The 21537-nt window shown below is 42.6% G+C and overlaps 1 protein-coding gene across 1 annotated transcript in view; it reads left to right on the forward strand.

Moving 5' to 3' along the window:
- LOC116817763 (tetraspanin-36-like) overlaps positions 1-21537 on the forward strand; it is a 55963-nt gene that overhangs the window by 25066 nt on the left and 9360 nt on the right. Inside the window, exons 2-4 of the mRNA XM_032768188.2 lie at positions 12500-12691; positions 15815-15889; positions 17674-17769. Of these exons, the coding sequence (XP_032624079.1) occupies positions 12500-12691; positions 15815-15889; positions 17674-17769 (363 nt within the window). The remainder of the gene's footprint in view (positions 1-12499; positions 12692-15814; positions 15890-17673; positions 17770-21537) is intronic.

Genomic DNA, 21537 nt, shown 5'->3' on the forward strand with positions numbered 1-21537 from the left:
CGACAATAATGATTCAACCCAGAATTCCAAGGGGCGGGGGAGACTGCGGGAACTATGGGATAGCTACGGAAGAGCTACCCACTATGCAACGCTTCAGAAATCGACGTTAGCCTCAGACCATGGACGCACAACGCTGAATTACTGTGCCTAGTGTGGCCGCATGAAATCAAATTTATAATATCAGTTTTATAAAACCGATTTTAGCTAATTCGATATTATCCCGTAGTGTAGACATGGCTACAGGAGATGATAGTACTGTTCTAAATCTGCACTACAGCTGGAGTACTGTGTCCAGTGTTGGTCACCAATATATAGAAAGGATGTAGAGAAACTTGAAAGGATCCAGAAGTGAGTGACAAAGATGATCAAAGGGATGGAATGCAAGCCATTTGTGAAAAGGCTGAAGGAACTGGATATGTTTAGTTTGGAAAAGAGATTAAGGGGGAACATGATAGTTGTCTTCAGATACTTGAAAGGCTGCCATAAGAAAGATGGAGAAAAGTAGTTCTCTCTTGCCACAGAGGGCAGGACAAAAGGCAATAGGTTCTAACTGCAGCACAGAAGATTTAGATTAAATCTCAGGAAAAACTGTAAGAACAGTAGGACAATGAAACAGACTGCCTGGGGAGGTTGTGAAAGTTCCTTCACTGGAAGTTTTCAAAGGAGGCTGGATAGCCATCTGGCTTGCATGGTTTAGACACAACAAATCCTGCATCTTGGCAGGAGGCTAGACTAGATGACCCTTGCGGTTCCTTATGACTCTATAGTTCTATGAATCTGTGTTTCATTGGGGAGCCCTAGTAGGCAATCAAGGGAATAAAAATCAGAGTAGGGAGTTTTGGGGGGAGAATTGGGGGAGTGTTTGGTTGTTACATCTTCCAAAATCAAGTCAGCCAGTAATGCCTCTGCATATGGCTACAATGGCTTGACGTAGATCAGAATAACAACAACAAAATTCAGTTACAAAATAATCATGTTTGCTCAGTGAGTTCTCTTTCACCACCTACATCCAGCCTCACTTCATTCCTAAATCTTGTCTAGGCTGGGGATTTCAGCCATTAGTGGCCAGTTGCTGGTGTAACTGCACCACAGTGTGGACAGACGAAGCTGCTATAATTGGAATTTGGACCATTGTGGTTTAACTTTGCTTTCAACCTTGTCACTCTTTTCTCTGGGGCTCAAAAATATTCACTTAATGACTTAAAAACCCATTCTTTCATTTTCAAGTGTCACTACACTTCCCATTTTTGCCTGGAAGCAGAATTGCAAAAATTCTATGATAACAACTCAGATCCCTGTATTTCCAGCATGACCAGAAGCAAGACATAGAAGTTTCAGTGTGTGTTTTGAATAGTGGTTTACGTAGTGCTACTCACAATAGGATTCATTTTTAAGTGCTGAGCTCCTGGGATGGAACAAGTATCTCAAGTACCACTCCTACTGGCCAGACTGTACCTGTTGTTCCTAGAAGATTTCCCTCTTCACGACTATCAACTAAGCACCTTTTTTTCAATTGACATATACTGATAAATCACAATATACCTCCTTGGACTTTCCCAGAAGTACTTAAACATACAATCTCAAGCAGTTTTAGAGAGCAAACAAGCCTCTTTTACCAGTTCCCAGACAATTCAGAAGCCACCATCCTGTTGCTCTGCAGGCACAGGGCCGGCGCTTCCATTGAGGCAAACTAGGCAATAGCCTAGGGTGCCAGGATTTTCGGGGGCGGCATTTTGCCGGGGGGGTGTGGCAGGCGGCTCCGGTGGAGCTGCCGCAGTCATGCCTGCGGACAGTCCGCTGGTCCCGCGCGGCTCCAGTGGACCTCTCGGAGGCACGGCTGCGGCAGCTCCACTGGAGCCGCGGACCAACGGACCTTCCGCAGAAATGGTTGCGGCAGCTCCACCGGAGCCGCGGGAGCGGTGCGCGGGGCGGCGAAACGGCTGTGCGCCTAGGGCGCGAGAAACTCTAGCGCTGGTCCTGTGCAGGCACACCCAGATTTAATTACAGTAAGATGAAGAGCACAATTTCCCATAGCATTGCACCCTCAGCCTGTTATGAGTCACGTCTGACCAGTAGAAATATACAACAAGTAAATGTGCTGCATTCAAAAGGAGAGGTACCAAGTTACCAATGTGGGAGTAACTGTGCCAGTACCTGTGGTATCCCTCTGACTGTGCCCTGCAGGAACTGGGGTCGGGTGTGTGAGAAGATTTTCAAGCGTGCTCTGCACTGGCCTAATTTTGCTCCTGTGGAAGTGGATGGGTATTTCACCATGACTCCCGTGGGAGCAGAGAGAGGCCAATTCTGAGTGCGTTTGAAAATCCCAACCTCCATGTTTAGAGTCAGATTGAGATAAGCGATTGTGTAGTTAACAAAAAGAGCTGCACCTTCTCACCTGACTCCTGCCCTATTGATTAAGGCAGTTCAGAAGGAATTAGGTATAGTAATTAAATTCTGGATTATAATATTGTACAAGAACTATAAAACAGCAAGCACCAAATTCACACGCAGTTGTTGTGGTTTTGTATTTTTTAAAGAGAAATTAGGCAGAGGATGAATTAAAATCTTCCACGGGCCACTTCCCCCGCTCCCCACCAAAAAATACCCCAGGACTTTTTGTCCTAACTCACCCTAGCGAGGGTAAGAACATAAGAACGGCTGTACCGGTTCAGACCTATGGTCCATCTAGCCCTGTATCTGTCTACCGACAGTGGCCAATGCCAGGTGCCCCAGAGGGAGTGAACCTAACAGGCAATGATCAAGTGATCTCCCTCCTGCCATCCGTCTCCATCCTCTGATGAACAGAGGTTAGGGACACCATTCTTTACCCTTCCTGGCTAAAAGCCATTTATGGACTTAGCCACCGTGAATTTATCCAGTTCCCTTTTAAACATTGTTATAGTTCCAGCCTTCACAATCTCCTCAGGTAAGGAGTTCCACAAGTTAACTGTGCACTGCGTGAAGAACTTCCTTTTATTTGTTTTAAACCTGCTACCTATTAATTTCATTTGGTGACCCCTAGTTCTTGTATTGTGGGAATGAGTAAATAACTTTTCCTTATCCACTTTCTCCACATCAGTCATGATTTTATATATCTCTGTCATATCCCCCCTTAGTCCCCTCTTTTCCAAGCTGAAGAGACCTAGCCTCTTTAATCTTTGCTCAGATGGGACCCTCTCTAAACCCCTAATCATTTTAGTTGCCCTTTTCTGAACCTTTTCTAGTGCCAGGCTATCTTTTTTGAGGTGAGAAGACCACATCTGTACACAGTATTCAAGATGTGGGCGTCATGGATTTATATAAGGGCAATAATATATTCTCAGTCTTATTCTCTATCCCCTTTTTAATGATTCCTAACATCCTGTTTGCTTTTTTGACTGCCTCTGCACACTGCGTGGACATCTTCAGAGAACTATCCACGATGACGCCAAGATCTTTTTCCTGACTCGTTGTAGCTAAATTAGCCCCCATCATATTGTATGTATAGTTGGGGTTATTTTTTCCAATGTGCATTACTTTACATTTATCCACATTAAATTTCATTTGCCATTTTGTTGCCCAATCACTTAGTTTTGTGAGATCTTTTTGAAGTTCTTCACAATCTGCTTTGGTCTTAACTATCTTGAGTAGTTTTTAGTATCATCTGCAAACTTTGCCACCTCACTGTTTACCCCTTTCTCCAGATCATTTATGAATAAATTGAATAGGATTGGTCCTAGGACTGACCCTTGGGGAACACCACTAGTTACCCCTCTCCATTCTGAGAATTTACCATTAATTCCTACCCTTTGTTCCCTGTCTTTTTAACCAGTTCTCAATCCATGAAAGGACCTTCCCTTTTATCCCATGACAGCTTAATTTACGTAAGAGCCTTTGGTGAGGGACCTTGTCAAAGGCTTTCTGGAAATCTAAGTACACTATGTCCACTGGATCCCCCTTGTCCACATGTTTGTTGACCCCTTCAAAGAACTCTAATAGATTAGTAAGACACGATTTCCCTTTACAAAACCATGTTGACTATTGCTCAACAGTTTATGTTTTTCTATGTGTCTGACAATTTTATTCTTAACTATTGTTTCGACTAATTTGCCCGGTACCGACGTTAGACTTACCGGTCTGTAATTGCCGGGATCACCTCTAGAGCCCTTTTTAAATATTGGCGTTACATTAGCTAACTTCCAGTCATTGGGTACCGAAGCCGATTTAAAGGACAGGTTACAAACCTTAGTTAATAGTTCCGCAACTTCACATTTGAGTTCTTTCAGAACTCTTGGGTGAATGCCATCTGGTCCCGGTGACTTGTTAATGTTGAGTTTATCAATTAATTCCAAAACCTCCTCTAGTGACACTTCAATCTGTGACAGTTCCTCAGATTTGTCACCTACAAAAGCCGGCTCAGGTTTGGGAATCTCCCTAACATCCTCAGCCGTGAAGACTGAAGCAAAGAATCCATTTAGTTTCTCCGCAATGACTTTATCGTCTTTAAGCGCTCCTTTTGTATCTCGATCGTCAAGGGGCCCCACTGGTTGTTTAGCAGGCTTCCTGCTTCTGATGATGTACTTAAAAAACATTTTGTTATTACCTTTGGAGTTTTTGGCTAGCGTTCTTCAAACTCCTCTTTGGCTTTTCTTATTACACTCTTGCACTTAAGCTGGCAGTGTTTTGTGCTCCTTTCTATTTGCCTCACTAGGATTTGACTTCCACTTTTTAAAGGAAGTCTTTTTATCTCTCACTGCTTCTTTTACATGGTTGTTAAGCCACGGTGGCTCTTTTTTAGTTCTTTTTTACTGTGTTTCTTAATTTGGGGTATACATTGAAGTTGGGCCTATATTATGGTGTCTTTAAAAAGGCCCATGCAACTTGCAGGGATTTCACTTTAGTCACTGTACCTTTTAACTTTTGTTTAACTAACCCCCTCATTTTTGTATAGTTCCCTCTTTTGAAATTAAATGCCACAGTGTTGGGCTGTTGAGGTGTTCTTCCCCCCACAGGATGTTGAATGCTATTGTATTATGGTCACTATTTCCAAGCGGTCCTGCTATAGTTACCTCTTGGACCAGCTCCTGCGCTCCACTCAGGATTAAATCTAGAGTTGCCTCTCCCCTTGTGGGTTCCCATACCAGCTGCTCCATGAAGCAGTCATTTAAAAGTATCGAGAAATTTTATCTCTGCATTTCGTCCTGAAGTGAAATGTTCCCAGTCAATATGGGGATAATTGAAATCCCCCACTATTATTGGGTTCTTAATTTTGATAGCCTCTCTAATTTCCCTTAGCATTTCATCATCACTATTACTGTCCTGGTCAGGTGGTCGATAATAGATCCCTAATGTTATATTTTTATTAGAGCATGAAATTTCTATCCATAGAGATTCTATGGAACATGTGGATTCGCTTAAGATTTTTACTTCATTTGAATCTACATTTTCTTTCACATATAGTGCCACTCCTCCCCCTGCACGACCTGTTCTGTCCTTCCGATATATTTTTGTACCCCGGAGAATGATTGTGTCCCATTGATTGCTCTCAGTCCACCAGGTTTCTGTGATGCCTATTATATCAATATCCTCCTTTATCACAAGGCACTCTAGTTCACCCATCTTATTATTTAGACTTCTAGCATTTGTGTACAAGCACTTTAAAAACTTGTCCCTGTTTATTTGTCTGCCCTTTTCTGATGTGCCAGATTCTTTTTTATGTGACTGTTTATCATCTGATCTGGCCCTTACATTATCCTCTTCCGTCCTCTGTTCCTGACTATAACCTGGAGATTCCCTATCATCAAGACTCTCCCCTAAGAGAAGTCTGTGTCCGATCCACATGCTCCTCTGCAGCAGTCGGCTTTCCCCCATCTCCTAGTTTAAAAACTGCTCTACAACCTTTTTAATGTTTAGTGCCAGCAGTCTGGTTCCACTTTGGTTTACGTGGAGCCCGTCTGTCCTGTATAGGCTCCCCAATCCCAAAAGTTTCCCCAGTTCCTAATGAATGTAAACCCCTCCTCTCTACACCATCCACGCATTGAGACTCTGAAGCTCTGCCTGCCTACCTGGCCCTGCGCATGGAACTGGGAGCATTTCTGAGAATGCCACCATAGAGGTCCTGGATTTCAGTCTCTTCCCTAGCAGCCTAAATTTGGCTTCCAGGACATCTCTCCTACCCTTCCCTATGTCATTGGTACCTACATGTACCACAACCACCGGCTCCTCCCCAGCACTACACATAAGTCTGTCTAGGTGCCTTGACGGACACTTAAGCAGTGTCTCAGTATGTTGCTGTTACCAATGTGGTTGTAGTTTGTCATATCTATTGCTGCAAAACTTAAAATGAAGACAGTGGAAAAGTACAGTTTCCCTGAAGGTTTTTCAGTTTCTGAATCTTCAATTTTCTTTGCATCCTTCACTTACCTGAAAGTGAATTAGAAAAGAAGAAACTTTGCTAAATCTGATGTGTTCAAGAAGACACAATGCTGGATATTCTTAAAGGAATTATTTCACTTGGATGACTTACTGCGCGGGCGGCTTTTAACTTTCCTGCACAGCGAGCTTTTGACACCTTTCACCAGTGAAGTCTGGCTCTAGTATAACAATCAGAGAATGAAGTTTTTCTCTTTCCCTGACTAGGAACATTGAAATGTAAAATCTGATATTTTAAAAATAAACCTGAAATTGGATTTTTTTAAAAACAACTGTCTGATATACGACAAGTTTTATATTCAACCTTGACCAGATCTACTGCTAGTGTTTAGGGCCTGATCCAAAGCTCCTTGAAATCAATGAGAGTATTTGCATGGATGTCTGTGGATTTTGGACCAAGCCTTCACTGCTTACCCCTCAAATCCATAAATGTGTAGCGCTGGCTTTTTGGACTTTGCGTGTTACCTGATAGGCCCAGAAAATATTAGTCCTAAAAAATGTATGCTAAAGATTCAAAGGAAACACCAGCCATCAAATTCTGACTCTCTTCACTTCCTCTCTACAAATTGAGTGCTCTGCTCAGCCTATATTTTATATTAGCCTAAGTGAATCTGTACAGTTCCCTTCATGGCTTCCTGTGCAAGTTTCTCATGCCAGGACCACAATTATTCCAAGAAAGGAGAATAGGTAATTGCCACAAATAGAGCTGAAGGCATGTGCTAGAATTGCAGTCATCCTCCGTTGACCCTGGAGCTCAAATACTGCCTTGTGGCTTGGTGCATGGAGTGGCTGCAGATCTCAACTCCTAGGATTCTGAAGGAACCAGGATGGAGGTGAAACAGCAGTGAACCTGTGTTTCCTCTCCCAGTTCTTTCACCATCATACTATTAGAAGGGACTGCCAGAATTCAGCCCCAATGGAGCAGGGGTCTTGGAAGGACATGGGAGCAATGTCTTTAGCGCACACAAGGTTTAGTTCAACCCCAGTTTAATTACTCAGTTTATCTGATCCCAGTAATGTATATGTATGAGCAATGAGCTATAACACCAGAGTTGTGTGGGATGAAAGTACCTTTAGGTCTAAAATGAGTGATGCACCTTGCACTTGAAAATAAAGGAGGGACATGCAGCAGACCTGGGGAAAGGAGGTTAACACATGGTGGAAACAATCAACATGTTTTAGTATTAAGTATTATGGACATTACTTTAAATTACTTTAAACTGGCAAACCTAATGGACCACAGGATAGTCTTGCACCTGTAGGTTGCACAGTCAAATCCAGGTAGGGTGATCAGACAGCAAATGTGAAAAATCATGACAGGAAGTAGGGGGTAATAGGAGCCTGTATAAGAAAAACCCCGAAAAATCGGGACTGTCCCTATAAAATCGGGACATCTGGTCACCCTAAATCCAGGTGTGGCTTATGTGATATGATCATGGTGGCTTTGATCCAGTGTCCAGTGTACAGGTGCTAGCAACACAGAAATCTTTGGCACCATATTAGTAGTCTTAGCAGAGAGGTCAGTGATTGAAGGGATGAACTCTCACCTTAACTGGAGAGATGATCTCTCCACATCAATTCTGAGACATTGACAGGACTCTGCAGGGAAGCTTTTGTGTTATGCCCATGCTGTTGCAGCCCTTTGGTTAAAGGAGTTCAGTCTCCAAGGGTGATAATCTTCTATCTTTCATCAGTAATAAAATCACATACATTTATTTCATTTACTTTATACAAACACAATTGTATGTGGACAGATGCACTAATCTGCTTCCTCCTGAGAGGCAAATACCATATTTCACTGAGCTGAGAGTCCGTTGTTCATGTTTCTGAGTGAGGGTGATGATGGCTTTTAAAGACAGCTGAGCTCTTCTGATAAATGGTTCTTATATTGACTTTAATTGGTGCAAATTTCCTAGCGGGGGATTACTCTCCAGAAGGATATCTTCAGATGTTTGAAAACTTGTGTGAGCATTGGCTTTCCCCTTTTCAGAAAAGGAATGAAATGATCTGTGAAACTCCTACAGGGTAAATAATAGAGCAATTCCAGAAGAAAACCATCATTAAAAATAATGCACAACTCCATAGTGACAGTTAAATACCCCACAGGCTTTCAGAACTCTCCCACAGGAAAGTGCAATATTGGTTGGGGATGTGGAAGGGACCAGATTGTTGTTTCTTAGACAGCAGCATCCCAGCGATTGTGATTGTCTCCTTTAAGAGTGAATTCCTCTGAGTGCAATTAAAATGAATGTATGTCATCAAGAATAGGAAGTGCCTGGTATCAGCTGAGCTGAACTGCTGGTGCAATGTTAAATGTATATGTCACCGCAGCAGAGGCTGCCTTTGGGTATGTCTACACTACGGGATTATTCCGATTTTACATAAACCGGTTTTATAAAACAGATTGTATAAAGTCAAGTGCACGTGGCCACACTAAGCACATTAATTCAGCGGTGTGCGTCCATGGTCTGAGGCTAGCGTCGATTTTCGGAGCATTGCACTGTGGATAGCTATTCCATAGCTATCCCATAGTTCCCGCAGTCTCCTCCGCCCCTTAGAATTCTGGGTTGAGAGCCCAGTGGCTGATGGGGAAAAATCATTGTCGCGGGTGGTTCTGGGTAAATGTCATCAGTCATTCCTTCCTCCGGGAAAGCAACGGCAGACAATCATTTCGCACCCTTTTTCCCTGGATTGCCCTGGCAGACGCCATAGCACGGCAACCATGGAGCCCGTTCAGCTTTTTTTTTTTTTTTTTTTTTTTACAGTCACCGTATGATGTTACTGGATGCCGCGGACAGAGTGCGGATACTCCAGCGCTTACACAGCAGGCATTCATTGCTTTGAATGATAGGCAGAGACGGTTATCATCTTTCTGTACCATTCTGCTGCGGGTAATATGGCAGACGATGACGTGAGCAGAAACAGTAACAGCAAGGACAGGATATCATGGGTGCCCCTGCTGAGGAATCGCGGGGGCGCAAGGCAAAAACTGGAATACCCCGGAAGTAATCCCTTCTCTGTATGTTCTAAATAGAGTCAGCCTGTTCCTAGAATATGGGCAATAGTTGTACTAGAGAAACCAGTGTCCCACAGAATGCTGAGCTAATGCCATTCACATGGGGGTGCCCCGCAACCAACCCCACCTTGCTTTCCTCCCCCCCACCTTCCATGGCTAAACCTGGCAGGTCCCACAATTGTGTCATGAGTATAAAGATGCAGGAATAAGAAACATGACTGTTAGTTGAGATGAAAATGAGGGGGACAGCCTCCCGAGGGATGACAGCCAGGCAGAATACAGACGGTGCGGGGGGGAGCCCGCATCACCTGCTGATGATAGTCCAGGCAGTACACAATCTTTCTTTACACAGGAAAGGGACAAGGGGTCTGAGAGCTCAGCTCCAGTTGCTTAGAAGACGGTTACAGCCGTTGCTACCTCTACTGGTATGTACCAGGAGTCATTCCTATTTTAGCCCAGGCGCCACGCCATGCCTGCACCTTCAGGCCACCAGGAGCCTCACGGCGATAGGTTGGAACGCATGGATATTCAGTCATATTTACGTCTGCCACGGGGGAGGCGAGAGGAGCGAATATGCTCTCACTGCAGCCATCGCATTCTACCGGCTCAAAGCTTAGACATAGGTGACTGAAAAGCATCAGAAAGATCTCTTTCCCTTCTTTTCCACGTGGTGGAGAAATTGACGAGCTTATTCCCTGAACCACTGTGGACATGATTGTTGACCTACCAGCATCTGGAGCTCACCAGAAATGCAAATACGTCGAGACTGCTATGGACGTGGGAAGCTGAGTCCTTTCAGTACCCCTCTCCCTCCTCCATATGGTCCATTTGAGTCTCTGGCTCCGCATAGCCTGTCACGCAGCCACTGTGTAGCTTGAGATTTTTTCAACGCTTTGCATTCGTCTTCTGTAACCGGAGCTTTGATAGAAACAGATGTTTCCCCGTTACAGCGATCAGAATCGTATCTCCGTACGGTCCATGCTGAGCGTCTTTTTGATTGTGATTGAAGTTGCACCCTGTCTGCATTCAAGGCTCCCGCGGCAAACAGAATGGAAATCAAATTCGACAAGCTTTCTTGTTCTCTGGCCAGCATCGAAGTCAGATTGCTGTCCAGAGCTGAGTCACAGTGGAGCACTGTGGGATACTGCCCGGAGGCCAATACTGTTGATTTGCGGCCACACTAACCCTAATCTGATATGGTAATACCGATTTTAGCGCTACGCCTCTCGTTGGGGAGGAGTACAGAAACCAATTTAAAGAGCCCTTTATATTGATATAAAGGGCCTCGCAGTGTGGACGGGTAGAGTGTTAAATCGGTTTAATGCTGCTAAAATTGGTTTAAACGCGTAGTGTAGACCAGGCCTTTGACTGGGAGGTGAGTGATCCCTGGGTTTAGGTTGACTATAAGCTCGCTACAGCCCCAGGTTTGCTCCCAGTGAAATTAATAGCAAAGCCTTTGCTGGGACTTCAGTGAGAGCAGCATTAGGCCAAAGGGCGCAGTTTGGTGAGGTGATGAGTACTTTGTACAAGATGCTGAGCTCGATCCGCTCCCATTGAACTCCATGGGCCCAGTCTTGTTCCCATTGAGATCAATGGTAAAACTCTCATTGACTTTTATGTGGGCAACACCCTGTCTAGTCGAAGTTTTGGGTGCTCAGCATGGTCATGAACAGCCCCAGCTTCTGTGAAGGGCTTTGGAATAATCTGTGATGAGGAAAGCACTACATAGATTTAGGCTCACTGACACCACTGATAAACTTTAGCACAGTAGAAGAGCTGTTTGTGATGGACCAGAGACACAACACGAGGGCTCTTTAAGCTGATAAAGGATTCGCTGTACTAGGCAGGAATCTTGACGCAACAAGCCTTGGAGAAATATCCCTGTGATCACTGGAGTCAGCTGTGCTTAAGAATGAGGAAACATCTTTTTTTTTTCATTCTACCCCTTAAGCTCCTTAAGTCACCGTAAATATGTAGGACCCCATCATGAGAGGTGCTGAACAATTCTTGGTGGTGCTGAGCGCCTGCAAGCCCCATTGACGTTAATGGATCATACACCTAAGCATTACACATATACATACAGAGGACTGATCTGTTAAAATCAGTGGAAGCTGAGAAAGCGCAACACCCTGCATGACTGGGTCCTAGGTCGACGCAGCAGTTATCAAGTAAATAATAAAGTGCCTCGGGGAGCTTAAGATCTAGATTAAATCAAACACATGACAAAGATGACACATGCAATTCTCAAGGTGCTTTTTTCATAGATAAAAATACAGATCACCGAGGCCTTCTCTCCTCAGCTCCTTTGTCCTCCCACTGGGTTGGTTGCCAAGACGGGGCAGCCTCTGGGTCACTGTGTCCAGGCCGTTGTTCTGGGTCCAGCCTGCTAGGGGAGGTCACACCTGGTCCTCTGCAACAACAAACACTCTCTTCCACCACCTCCTTAAACCAGCAACACATAGGAAAATCGAGTCACCCACACTCTTCATGCAAACTGTTAAGGAAATAAGAAAATCCCCCACTCCATCACAGCAAGACCACAAACATAGTTAATAAACAAAAACTTTTAGAAATTCTTACATATTTCCAAGATTTAGCCGATCTAAACATCCCAACAGATTTTGCGGGTTCCAGAGAGCTCAGCTGAGGCAAGAAGTTATTTTTTATCATTATTTTATTATAAATTAGGGGTTTTTTTCATAATACAGACAGTTGAAATAGGTGAGTCCCTATGAAAGATACGCAGGACTTTTTGTACTTGTTTTTTGTTCTACTCTTCAATGATCCTCCTGAAAATTAGATCTAATGCCTGTAGGGCAAATTCAGCACTGATATAAGCAGGTACAGCTCCCACTAATGATACTAGCTGTTGCATCTGCTGATGCCAGAACTAAATTTAATCTATGTGTGAGAGCTGCTACTTTGGTTTAGCTGCTACTTTCAGATCACTGTGTTTTTCCAGGTCTTTTCATAACATAGCGACTGCAATGAAAAGGCCAATAGTTTCTCCATTTATTATCCCAGGAAGACATTTAACAAATAACTTTTTGATATTTTATTTTTGCATTTCAGGCCGCAGCAGCTGGTCTTGGCTATGTTGGGGGATATGTTATTAACACCTACAAGAATTATGACAGCTTCGTGCAGGACGAGTACGCCATGCTGCCAGCAGTGATCATCATTTGTGTTGCTGTAGTGATGTTTATCATTGGGCTGATTGGCTGCTGTGCCACTATCCGGGAGTCACGTGTTGGGCTGGGACTTGTAAGTATTGCACATTCAGCCATAATCCATTTCATACAATATCCCTAAAGCTGTCTAAATGAGGTGCTGGGCAGAGTCAAGCTCCACTGCAATGCATTGGTTCTACTGCGGATGATGCATCATTTCATTAAACGGCCTTAGGTTGGTACTACAATGATGGGACTGTGTAAAACCTAAATAGATTGACAGCCACTTTTCAGGCACAGAAAGAAAACTTGGAACATGATAAGTTGCGGGTGCCCAGAGTAGTGCTGCATGGAACAAAACACTTCTATTTCACAAATATTTGGTGTCAGTTCATTAGCTCTGCTTTTTAGCAAAGCAGCTTTAAAGAACCTATTTTTTGGTCAGGTCTACACTTAGAACTTATGCTGGTTTATGATATTGGTCAGAGGTGTAATTTTTAATGACATTTTTACATCAGCAAAAATCTTAGCATAGATATTGTTATACCAGCAAGAGTCTGTTTGCCAGTGTCACTTATTTGAACTGAAGAACTGATGTGAGCTATACTGGCAAAAGCACTCTTTGGGTTGGGTAGGGTAGTAGTAGTTTGTTGGGATAACTATATCAGCAAACTTTTCCTAGTGTAGACTAGGTCTTTGTTTTGAGCTTGTAATAAAACCTGGAACCAAGCATGTTTTAGGTGGTTTGAAGTTTCTGTGTAAACAGTTTCCACAAATCTAATGCAAATTTCTGAAGCTAAGGACCAATCTGAAGTCATAAATACCTGCTGCGTCACTAAAGACCCTTCTGGGATAGTGGGCCCTGCACAATATCAGGGATGAGGAAGTGGTTAAATTTGGCCAAAGGCACACAGAGCAAACCCCTGTTCTTGTAAAAAGTGCAATGGCGTCCTCGTCCACACAGCGCAGAGGAAGATCTTGTTTTGTTTTGTTTTTTTAAAGGAATCATCAGAGAGATCCTCAGAGTAAATTATGTGGAATTTGGTTCTACTTCAGAAGAAATGAAGGGTTGAAAGAACCCTACTAGGATCTGAACCTCTGGTTTGCATGAGCTTTGAGTATTTAAGGCCTAAGGTATAGGCCACTAACCCAGCAGGATAGCCCAATCTCTGTGACATCACAGTGCAGTAAAACGTCTGTATCATCTTGCAACATTAATGCATCACAAAGGATTGATATTCTGTCTAATATAACAAATCTCAGGCTCATTAAGCACTTGATAAACTTGCTATGGAAGACATGGGACAGACAGACCCACAGAATTTGGGACTGTCTTGAAGACTTGAGGATGATAGGCAACTCTGTTATTAGCTTTCAAAACTGGGTCAGCGTACAAACTTTCATGGTGTCCGTGGTTCTTGGTTACAGGGAGGGCCTAGAGGCAGCCTGTTTCGTGAAGGTGGTCTCTCCACCTTCAGTTCCATGCCTCATTCTTTAGGAGTAGGAACAAATTGCGCCTCCTCTTATGACTAACAGTTGTGGTAAAATGGATTGCTTTAGTTCACAATCTTTCCACCATCCCGCCACTCTGTTCGTGATGTCGTGTAGGATGCACTAGTAATGGTACTTACCACTTTTCTTCAGTAGATCCCAAAGCACTTTGCAAAGGTGTGTACGTATTGCTGTCCCCATTTTGCAAAGGGGAGATGGAAACCCAGAGCAGTGAAGTGACTTTCCCAAAGTGACACAGCAAATCATTAGTAGAGCCAAGAATATGGTGTAGGTCTTCTACCCCCCTAAACCCTCAGTTCAGTGCCATGATCACGGGCCCATTCCAGCGGTCAGGTCACAATGCAGAGGATCTGATCATCAAGAAGTGCCAGGTTTCTTTTTTACCCCGTGGTTTCTTTATTGGAAAGCTTTTCCTGTATTACTGAAAAGAAAACTGTGTCAGTTTAAGAATATGGGAAGTTCTCTCAGTGAGGTTAGGGAAAATGAGCTGTGATGTAGGATTAGCTTGAAAGATACACAGAACTGCCTGTACATTTACAGAGGAAATAGTAATGGGTACTTAGTTTTCAGTTCCTCAGTAACAAGTACAGTGTTCTTGCAAAACTGACAAGTCTTACATACTAGCATCAGAGGATTTGGCACATTGGATATAATGAAGCACTGGTCCGATCCTGTGTCTTACCTCTGGCAGTGACCAATGCTTGTTGATTGAGAGGAAGGTGAACCTGTCAGTAGCTATGGGTAGACTGGCCATCCTAACCTGGTCTGTTGTCTTGCTGCTCCTCAGGCCATTGGAAATGGCTCTTTGCATCAGGCTACAGCTGCCTGTAAATAACAAAAAGGTAGTTTCCTGACTCACACTTTATCAGTCAGATCTGCTGTTCTGTGGTACAGAATAAACAGCAGCAATACAGCAGCTGTGTTTTCTCAGACAGCTCTGTCTTGTACCTGATAACTGGAAAGGTAGCTGCCAATCAGCCATTTTCAATTAACTTTACTGCTCTTCTGTCCAAAAGGAGCTTTGCACAGTCAGGATCAGCTCCCCAGCTGGTGCAAATAGTCACAGCTCCATTGATTCCAGTGGCATTATACCAGTTTCGCCAGCTGAGGATCTGGCCCTTGCTTCTGAAAATCAAGAACAGTTTGGCAACATCTGCAGGAGGAGAGTGACCTGTGTTGTCAACAGATGTTAACCACAGGCCCCTCCTGGTCTTGCATAGTATAACCAGGAATGAATCCTTTGCAGAAAGTAGCCAGACTCCTCTTTCCAAAGTCTTGGGTGGGCAGAGACCAGAATCTTCCTACCATGGGTGGCGCATGCTTTTTCGAATGAGTGCTGAAGACAGTTTAATTCAGGGTGGGGCTACTAGAGATGTGAGGCACTAGTTAACTCCTTACTGGCCACTGTGAAATTGACGCATCCTTTCACAGTAACCCATGGCTGATACATGTTCTTAGTGTAAATATACTTTTTGTGGTGTACTTATCCTTTGAAATAAGTCTTTGAGATCCCATGAAGCCCTGATTATTAAACTGTTCAGGTGTCATATTCTGCTGCTGTTTCACAGAAATTTCTGGAGCTCTGTTTGGAGAGACAACGCTGGATAATAACAATACACTTTGCCTGACTTGTTTAACACTAAATTTGCATTTTGATCTAAACACTCTGATCATCCTTCTTACTGTACCTCTCTTCTGATTTCAGTTCCTGGTCATTATCCTGATTATCTTTATTGCAGAAGTGGCAGCTTTTGTTATGGGATTCATTTACAGAGAAAAGGTAAGCTAAAAATTAGTACATCTAGTCTAATACTGAATAAAAAGAAGGGCTCTCTGAGACAATCAGGGTCCAGACACTTCAGGGTGAGAAATGGGGTTCTGGACCCCAAAGAAAAAGCAGTTGAATCAACTGATTGTATACAACTTTATTGTACTATAAAAGTAAGGTATCATAAAAACTGGTGACACACTGGTCATGAATATCATTATGTGATATGTATGCATGATGTGTAAAGAGATCTCTTGCTCCTCTCATAATACTAAATTGAGATGCCTCAAGGTAAGGCCAATTTAAAGAAAATGAAAGGTTATTTCTGTTTGTAGAGTTAATAATTAGTCACAATAACTTTAAAGCCAGGGAAATAGACATGTACAGTGTGATGTGGTGGGTGAGATTCTGTGACCTGCATTGTGCAGGAGGTCAGACTAGATGATCATAATGGTCCCATCTGACCTTAAAGTCTATGAGTTATGTGTGCTTGAAATATGTTCTTAAAATGTGTTTGGGAGGCATACATTGAGCCTGTCCTAGACAAAGGAAAGTGGATTCTCTGGCCTGACTAGCTTGATTACAGGCAGAGGACAATGAAAGTACATACAAGGTAAACAAAGCAAACAAACTAACAAGCAATGGCGGAAGGAGCTTAGTGAACTCATCGGTTGTCAGAGGCTGCATCTCAGGAAGCCCTCCTGGCTCTTGAGGCAGAGACAATGTACTTTGGGTAATATAATGGGAACAAAAAGAGATTTTATTTATCGGTCACTTAAGGGACATGGGATACAGCACCCTCTGATCCTGTGGAAATTGGATCCCCTAGCCTGGAGGGCTAGAGATTCAGGTAACTTGAAGTAAGAAAACTGCTAGCCAAAGATTGTAACTTGCTAAAATTAAGTTTTAGACACTAGAAAGTGTTGCATTTGTTTGTAACCATCTCCTGCTTCTTTTTCTCTTGCTAATAAACTGATTCTTAGTTTTACTGTAAAACATCTCAGTGCTTTTGTAGTGAAGTAAGTGTGAGTCCACAACTAAACTGACAGGCTGGTGTGTACCCTGTCTCTTTGGAGGCAGCAAACTTAATTTCTGTGAGTGTCACAGTGACAGAGACTAGACACTGCCGAAGAGATGTCTGTGGGGGAACTCAGAAACTGGGGTTCACTCATTGTTACCTGCAGAGCAAGGTTCAGACTGGAAGAGTCTTGAGGAATTTGCTGCTGAGGTAAACAGACTGGTGCGGCAGGGAGCTGACACAGTTTAAATTCTAGGAAAGCTCACTCTTGCTGAAACAGAGAGGTGACATAGTGGCTTACAGCTCTAAGTGTCCAGAGCAGAAAGTCACAATCTCCTTCTGTGAATTCCTTTTCTCCCACCATTCTTCTCACATCTGATCCTTTATTCTCAATACTTCAGGATACAAGGGTGGAGTGTGAGTGCAGAACAGGATTGTACCCACACATGTGCTGTGTAGAACGAAACCCTAAATAATGTGTGGATTTTTCTGGAAGAAGATGGAGACAGGTAGTACTTAGCTTAGTAGGTATCAGAGCAACCTTCTAATCAGCTTGCCATCATGAATGCTCACAGAAGAGGGTTCTTAAAGTCAATAGGAGAATTATTTATGTCCAAGAATGCCAGCAGGGTTAAGTGACACCAATATTTTACCAAAAGCATTATTTCACTTTTCATTGCACTCAGTTTTGCTGAGTCTAGGAATCTTCTAAAGTTTCCATTTTAGAAACTTCTGAGCTGCTGTTATACAGAATATGCACTGTGTTTTCTCATTTCAGGTAAAAACAGATGTGCAAGGCACAATGCATACAGTCTTCCAGAAATATGATGGGAAAAGTCCGGAATCTGGTGTTGTGGATTACTTGCAAGAACAGGTAGGAAAACTTCTGATCTGCTGCTGAGATTTATTTAAAAATATCCAGTAGACATTAAACCATGCATGCAGCCTCTAGTGGGAAAATCAGCCTGCTACTTTCTAAAACCTGTTCTGCAAAATGCTCAGCACTGTCAGTTCTTATTCATTTCAGTGGCAATTGAGAGTACTCAGCTCCTTGCAGGTTTGGACCATAGGGCCCTGATCCAAAGTCCATTTAAGTTAATGGACTTAAGAAAGGCTCATATTGACTTAAATGGGCTATAGATCAGGCCCTAAATGAGTGTTTTTATTTATTTTGCCTTAGGTCGTATGCTGCTGTGTATCACCATAGTATCTCAACTTTCATAATAAATAAATATTAGGAATTTTTATTGTACTGTGGAAATTTGGTCTGTTTTATCTACTGGGAGGAGAGGAGAGGAGCATGTGGATCGGACCGAGACGTCTCTTAGAGGAAAGTCTATGGATAGAGATTCTCTAGGTTTTGGTCAAGAGAAGAGGATGGAAGAGGATAAAGTATGGGCCAGATCAGCTGAGAAACATTCACATAAAAAAGAATCTGACACATAAGAAAAGGGCAGACAAATAAACAATGACAAGTTTTTAAAGTGCTTGTACACAAATGCTAGAAGCCTAAATAATAAGGTGCGTGAACCAGAGTGCCTCATGATAAAGGAGGATATTGCTGTAATAGGCATCACAGAAACCTGGTGGAGTGAGGACAATCAGTGGGACATAATCACTGGGGTACAAAATATATCAGAAGGACAGAACAGGTCGTGTGGGGGAGGGGAGTGGCACTATATGTGAAAGAAAATGTAGAATCAAATGAAGTAAAAATCTTCAATGAATCCACATGTTCCACAGAATCTCTATGGATAGTAATTTCATGCTCCACTAAGAATATAACATTAGGCATCCGTTATCGACCACCTGACCAGGACAGCGATAGTGACGATGAAATGCTAAGGGAGATTAGAGAGGCTATCAAAACAAAGAACTCAATAATAGTGGGGGATTTCAATTATCCCCATATTGACTGGGTACATGTCACCTCAGGACGAAATGCAGAGAGAAAATTTCTCGATACTTTAAATGACTGGTTCTTGGAGCAGCTGGTACAGAAACCCACAAGACGAGAGGCAATTCTTGATTTAGTCCTGAGTGGAGCACAAGATCTGAGTCCAAGAGGTAACTATAACAGGACCGCTTGGAAATAGTGACCATAATATACGAATATTTAACATTCCTGTGGTGGGGAAGAACACCTCAACAGCCCAACACTCTGTGGCATTTAATTTCAGAAAGGGGAACTATGCAAAAATGAGGAGTTAGTTAACAGAAATTAAAAGTACAGTGACTAAGTGAAATCCCTGCAAGCTGCATGACACTTTTAAAGACACCAAATAGAGGCCCAACTTAAATGTATACCCAAATTAAAAAACATAAGCAGTAAAGAACTAAAAAAGAGCACACCTGTGGCTTAACAACCATGTAAAGAAAGCAGTAAGAGATAAAAAGGCATCTTTTAAAAAGTGGAAGTCAAATCCTAGTGAGAGTAAATAGAAAGGAGCATAAACACTGCCAAATTAAGTGTAAAAATGTAATAAGAAAAGCCAAAAAAGGAGTTGAAGAACAGCTAGCCAAAACTCAAAAGGTAATAACAAAATGTTTTTAAGTACATCAGAAGCAGAAGCCTGCTAAAACAAACAGCTGGATTGAAACTCTAGATCCATAGAAAGTCATTACAAGAAGGAGGCACGCAAAGACGACGGTGGCATAGATATATCAGGGGATTGACCTTTTATCTTGACTCCTGGACGAAACTAAATCAAGCAGCCATGATGCAAAACTCAACACTTCACAGCAAGTGAGAGTAAGCGCCCCCCATCAGCCATGCAGGGAGCCTTGACATCTGGGGCCTGAGACCAGCCCCTTGGATGGCCTGGACGATCAAGAACTAAATAGGAGCGCTCTTAGTTCGGACAATAAAGTCATTGCAGAGAAACCTAAATTGAATTCTTTGCTTCAGTCTTCACACGGCTGAGGATGTTTAGGGAGATTCCAAACTGAGCCGGCTTTTTGTAGGTGACAAATCTGAGGAATTGTCACAGATTGAAATGTCACTAGAAGGAGGTTTTGGAATTAATTGATAAACTTAACAGTAACAAGTCACCGGGACCAGATGGCATTCACCCAAGAGTTCTGAAAGAACTCAAATGTGAAATTTGCGGAACTATTAACTATGGTTTGTAACCTGTCCTTTAAATCAGCTTCTGTACCCAATGACTGGAAGATAGCTAATGTAATGCCAATATTTAAAAAGGGCTCTAGAGGTGATCCTGGCAATTACAGACCAGTAATGTTAACGTCCGTACTGGGCAAATTAGTTGAAACAATAGTAAAATAAAATTGTCAGACACATAGAAGAACATAATTGTTGGGCAAAAGTCAACATGGTTTCTGTAAAGGAAAATCATGTCTTACTAATCTATTAGAGTTCTTTGAAGGGGTCAACAAACATGTGGACAAGGGGGATCCAGTGGACATAGTGTACTTAGATTTCAGAAAGCCTTTGACAAGGTCCCTCACCAAAAGGCTCTTACGTAAATTAAGTTGTCATGGGATAAAAGGGAAGATCCTTTCATGGATTGAGAACTGGTTAAAAGACAGGGAAAAAGGATAGGAATAAATGGTAAATTTTCAGAATGGAGAGGTACAGTAACTATAAGTAGGTGTTCCCACAAAGGGTCAGTCCTAGGACCAATCCTATTCAACTTATTCATAAATGATCTGGAGAAAGGGGTAAACAGTGAGTGGCAAAGTTTGCAGATGATACTAAACTGCTCAAGATAGTTAAGACCAAAAAGCAGACTGTGAAGAACTTCAAAAAGATCTCACAAAACTAAGTGATTGGGCAACAAAATGGCAAATGAAATTTAATGTGGATAAATGTAAAGTAATGCACATTGGAAAAAATAATCCCAACATATACATACAATATGATGGGGGCTAATTTAGCTACAATGAATCAGGAAAAAGATCTTGGAGTCATCATGGATAGTTCTCTGAAGATGTCCACGCAGTAGGTGCAGAGGCAGTCAAAAAAGCAAACAGGATGTTAGGAATCATTAAAAAAGGGATAGAGAATAAGATGGAGATTATATCTTATTGCCCTTTATATAAATCCATGGTACGCCCACATTTTGAGTACTGTGTACAGATGTGGTCTCCTCATCTCAAAAAAGATATACTGGCATTAGAAAAGGTTCAGAGAAGGGCAACTGAAATGATTAGGGGTTTGGAATGGGTCCCATATGAGGAGATATTAAAGAGACTAGGACTTTTCATCTTGGAAAAGAGGAGGCTTAGGAGGGATATGATAGAGGTATATAAAATCGTTAGTGGTGTGGAGAAAGTGAATAAGGAAAAGTTATTTACTTGTTCCCATAATATAAGAACTAGGAGCCACCAAATGAAATTAATGGGCAGTAGGTTTAAAACAAAAATAAAAGGAAGTTCTTCTTCAAACCACGCACATTCAGCCTGTGAAACTCCTTGCCCGAGGAGGTTGTGAAGACTAGGACTATAACAGGGTTTAAAAGAGAATTAGATAAATTCATGGAGATAAAGTTCTTTAATGGCTATTAGCCAGGATGGGTAAGGAATGGTGTCCCTAGCCTCTGTTTGTCAGAGGATGGAGATGGATGGCAGGAGAGAGATCACTTGATCATTACCTCTTAGATTCACTCCCTCTGGGGCATCT

Source organism: Chelonoidis abingdonii, chromosome 6 (genome assembly GCF_003597395.2).
Source record: "Chelonoidis abingdonii isolate Lonesome George chromosome 6, CheloAbing_2.0, whole genome shotgun sequence".
NCBI classification, from domain to species: domain Eukaryota; kingdom Metazoa; phylum Chordata; order Testudines; family Testudinidae; genus Chelonoidis; species Chelonoidis abingdonii.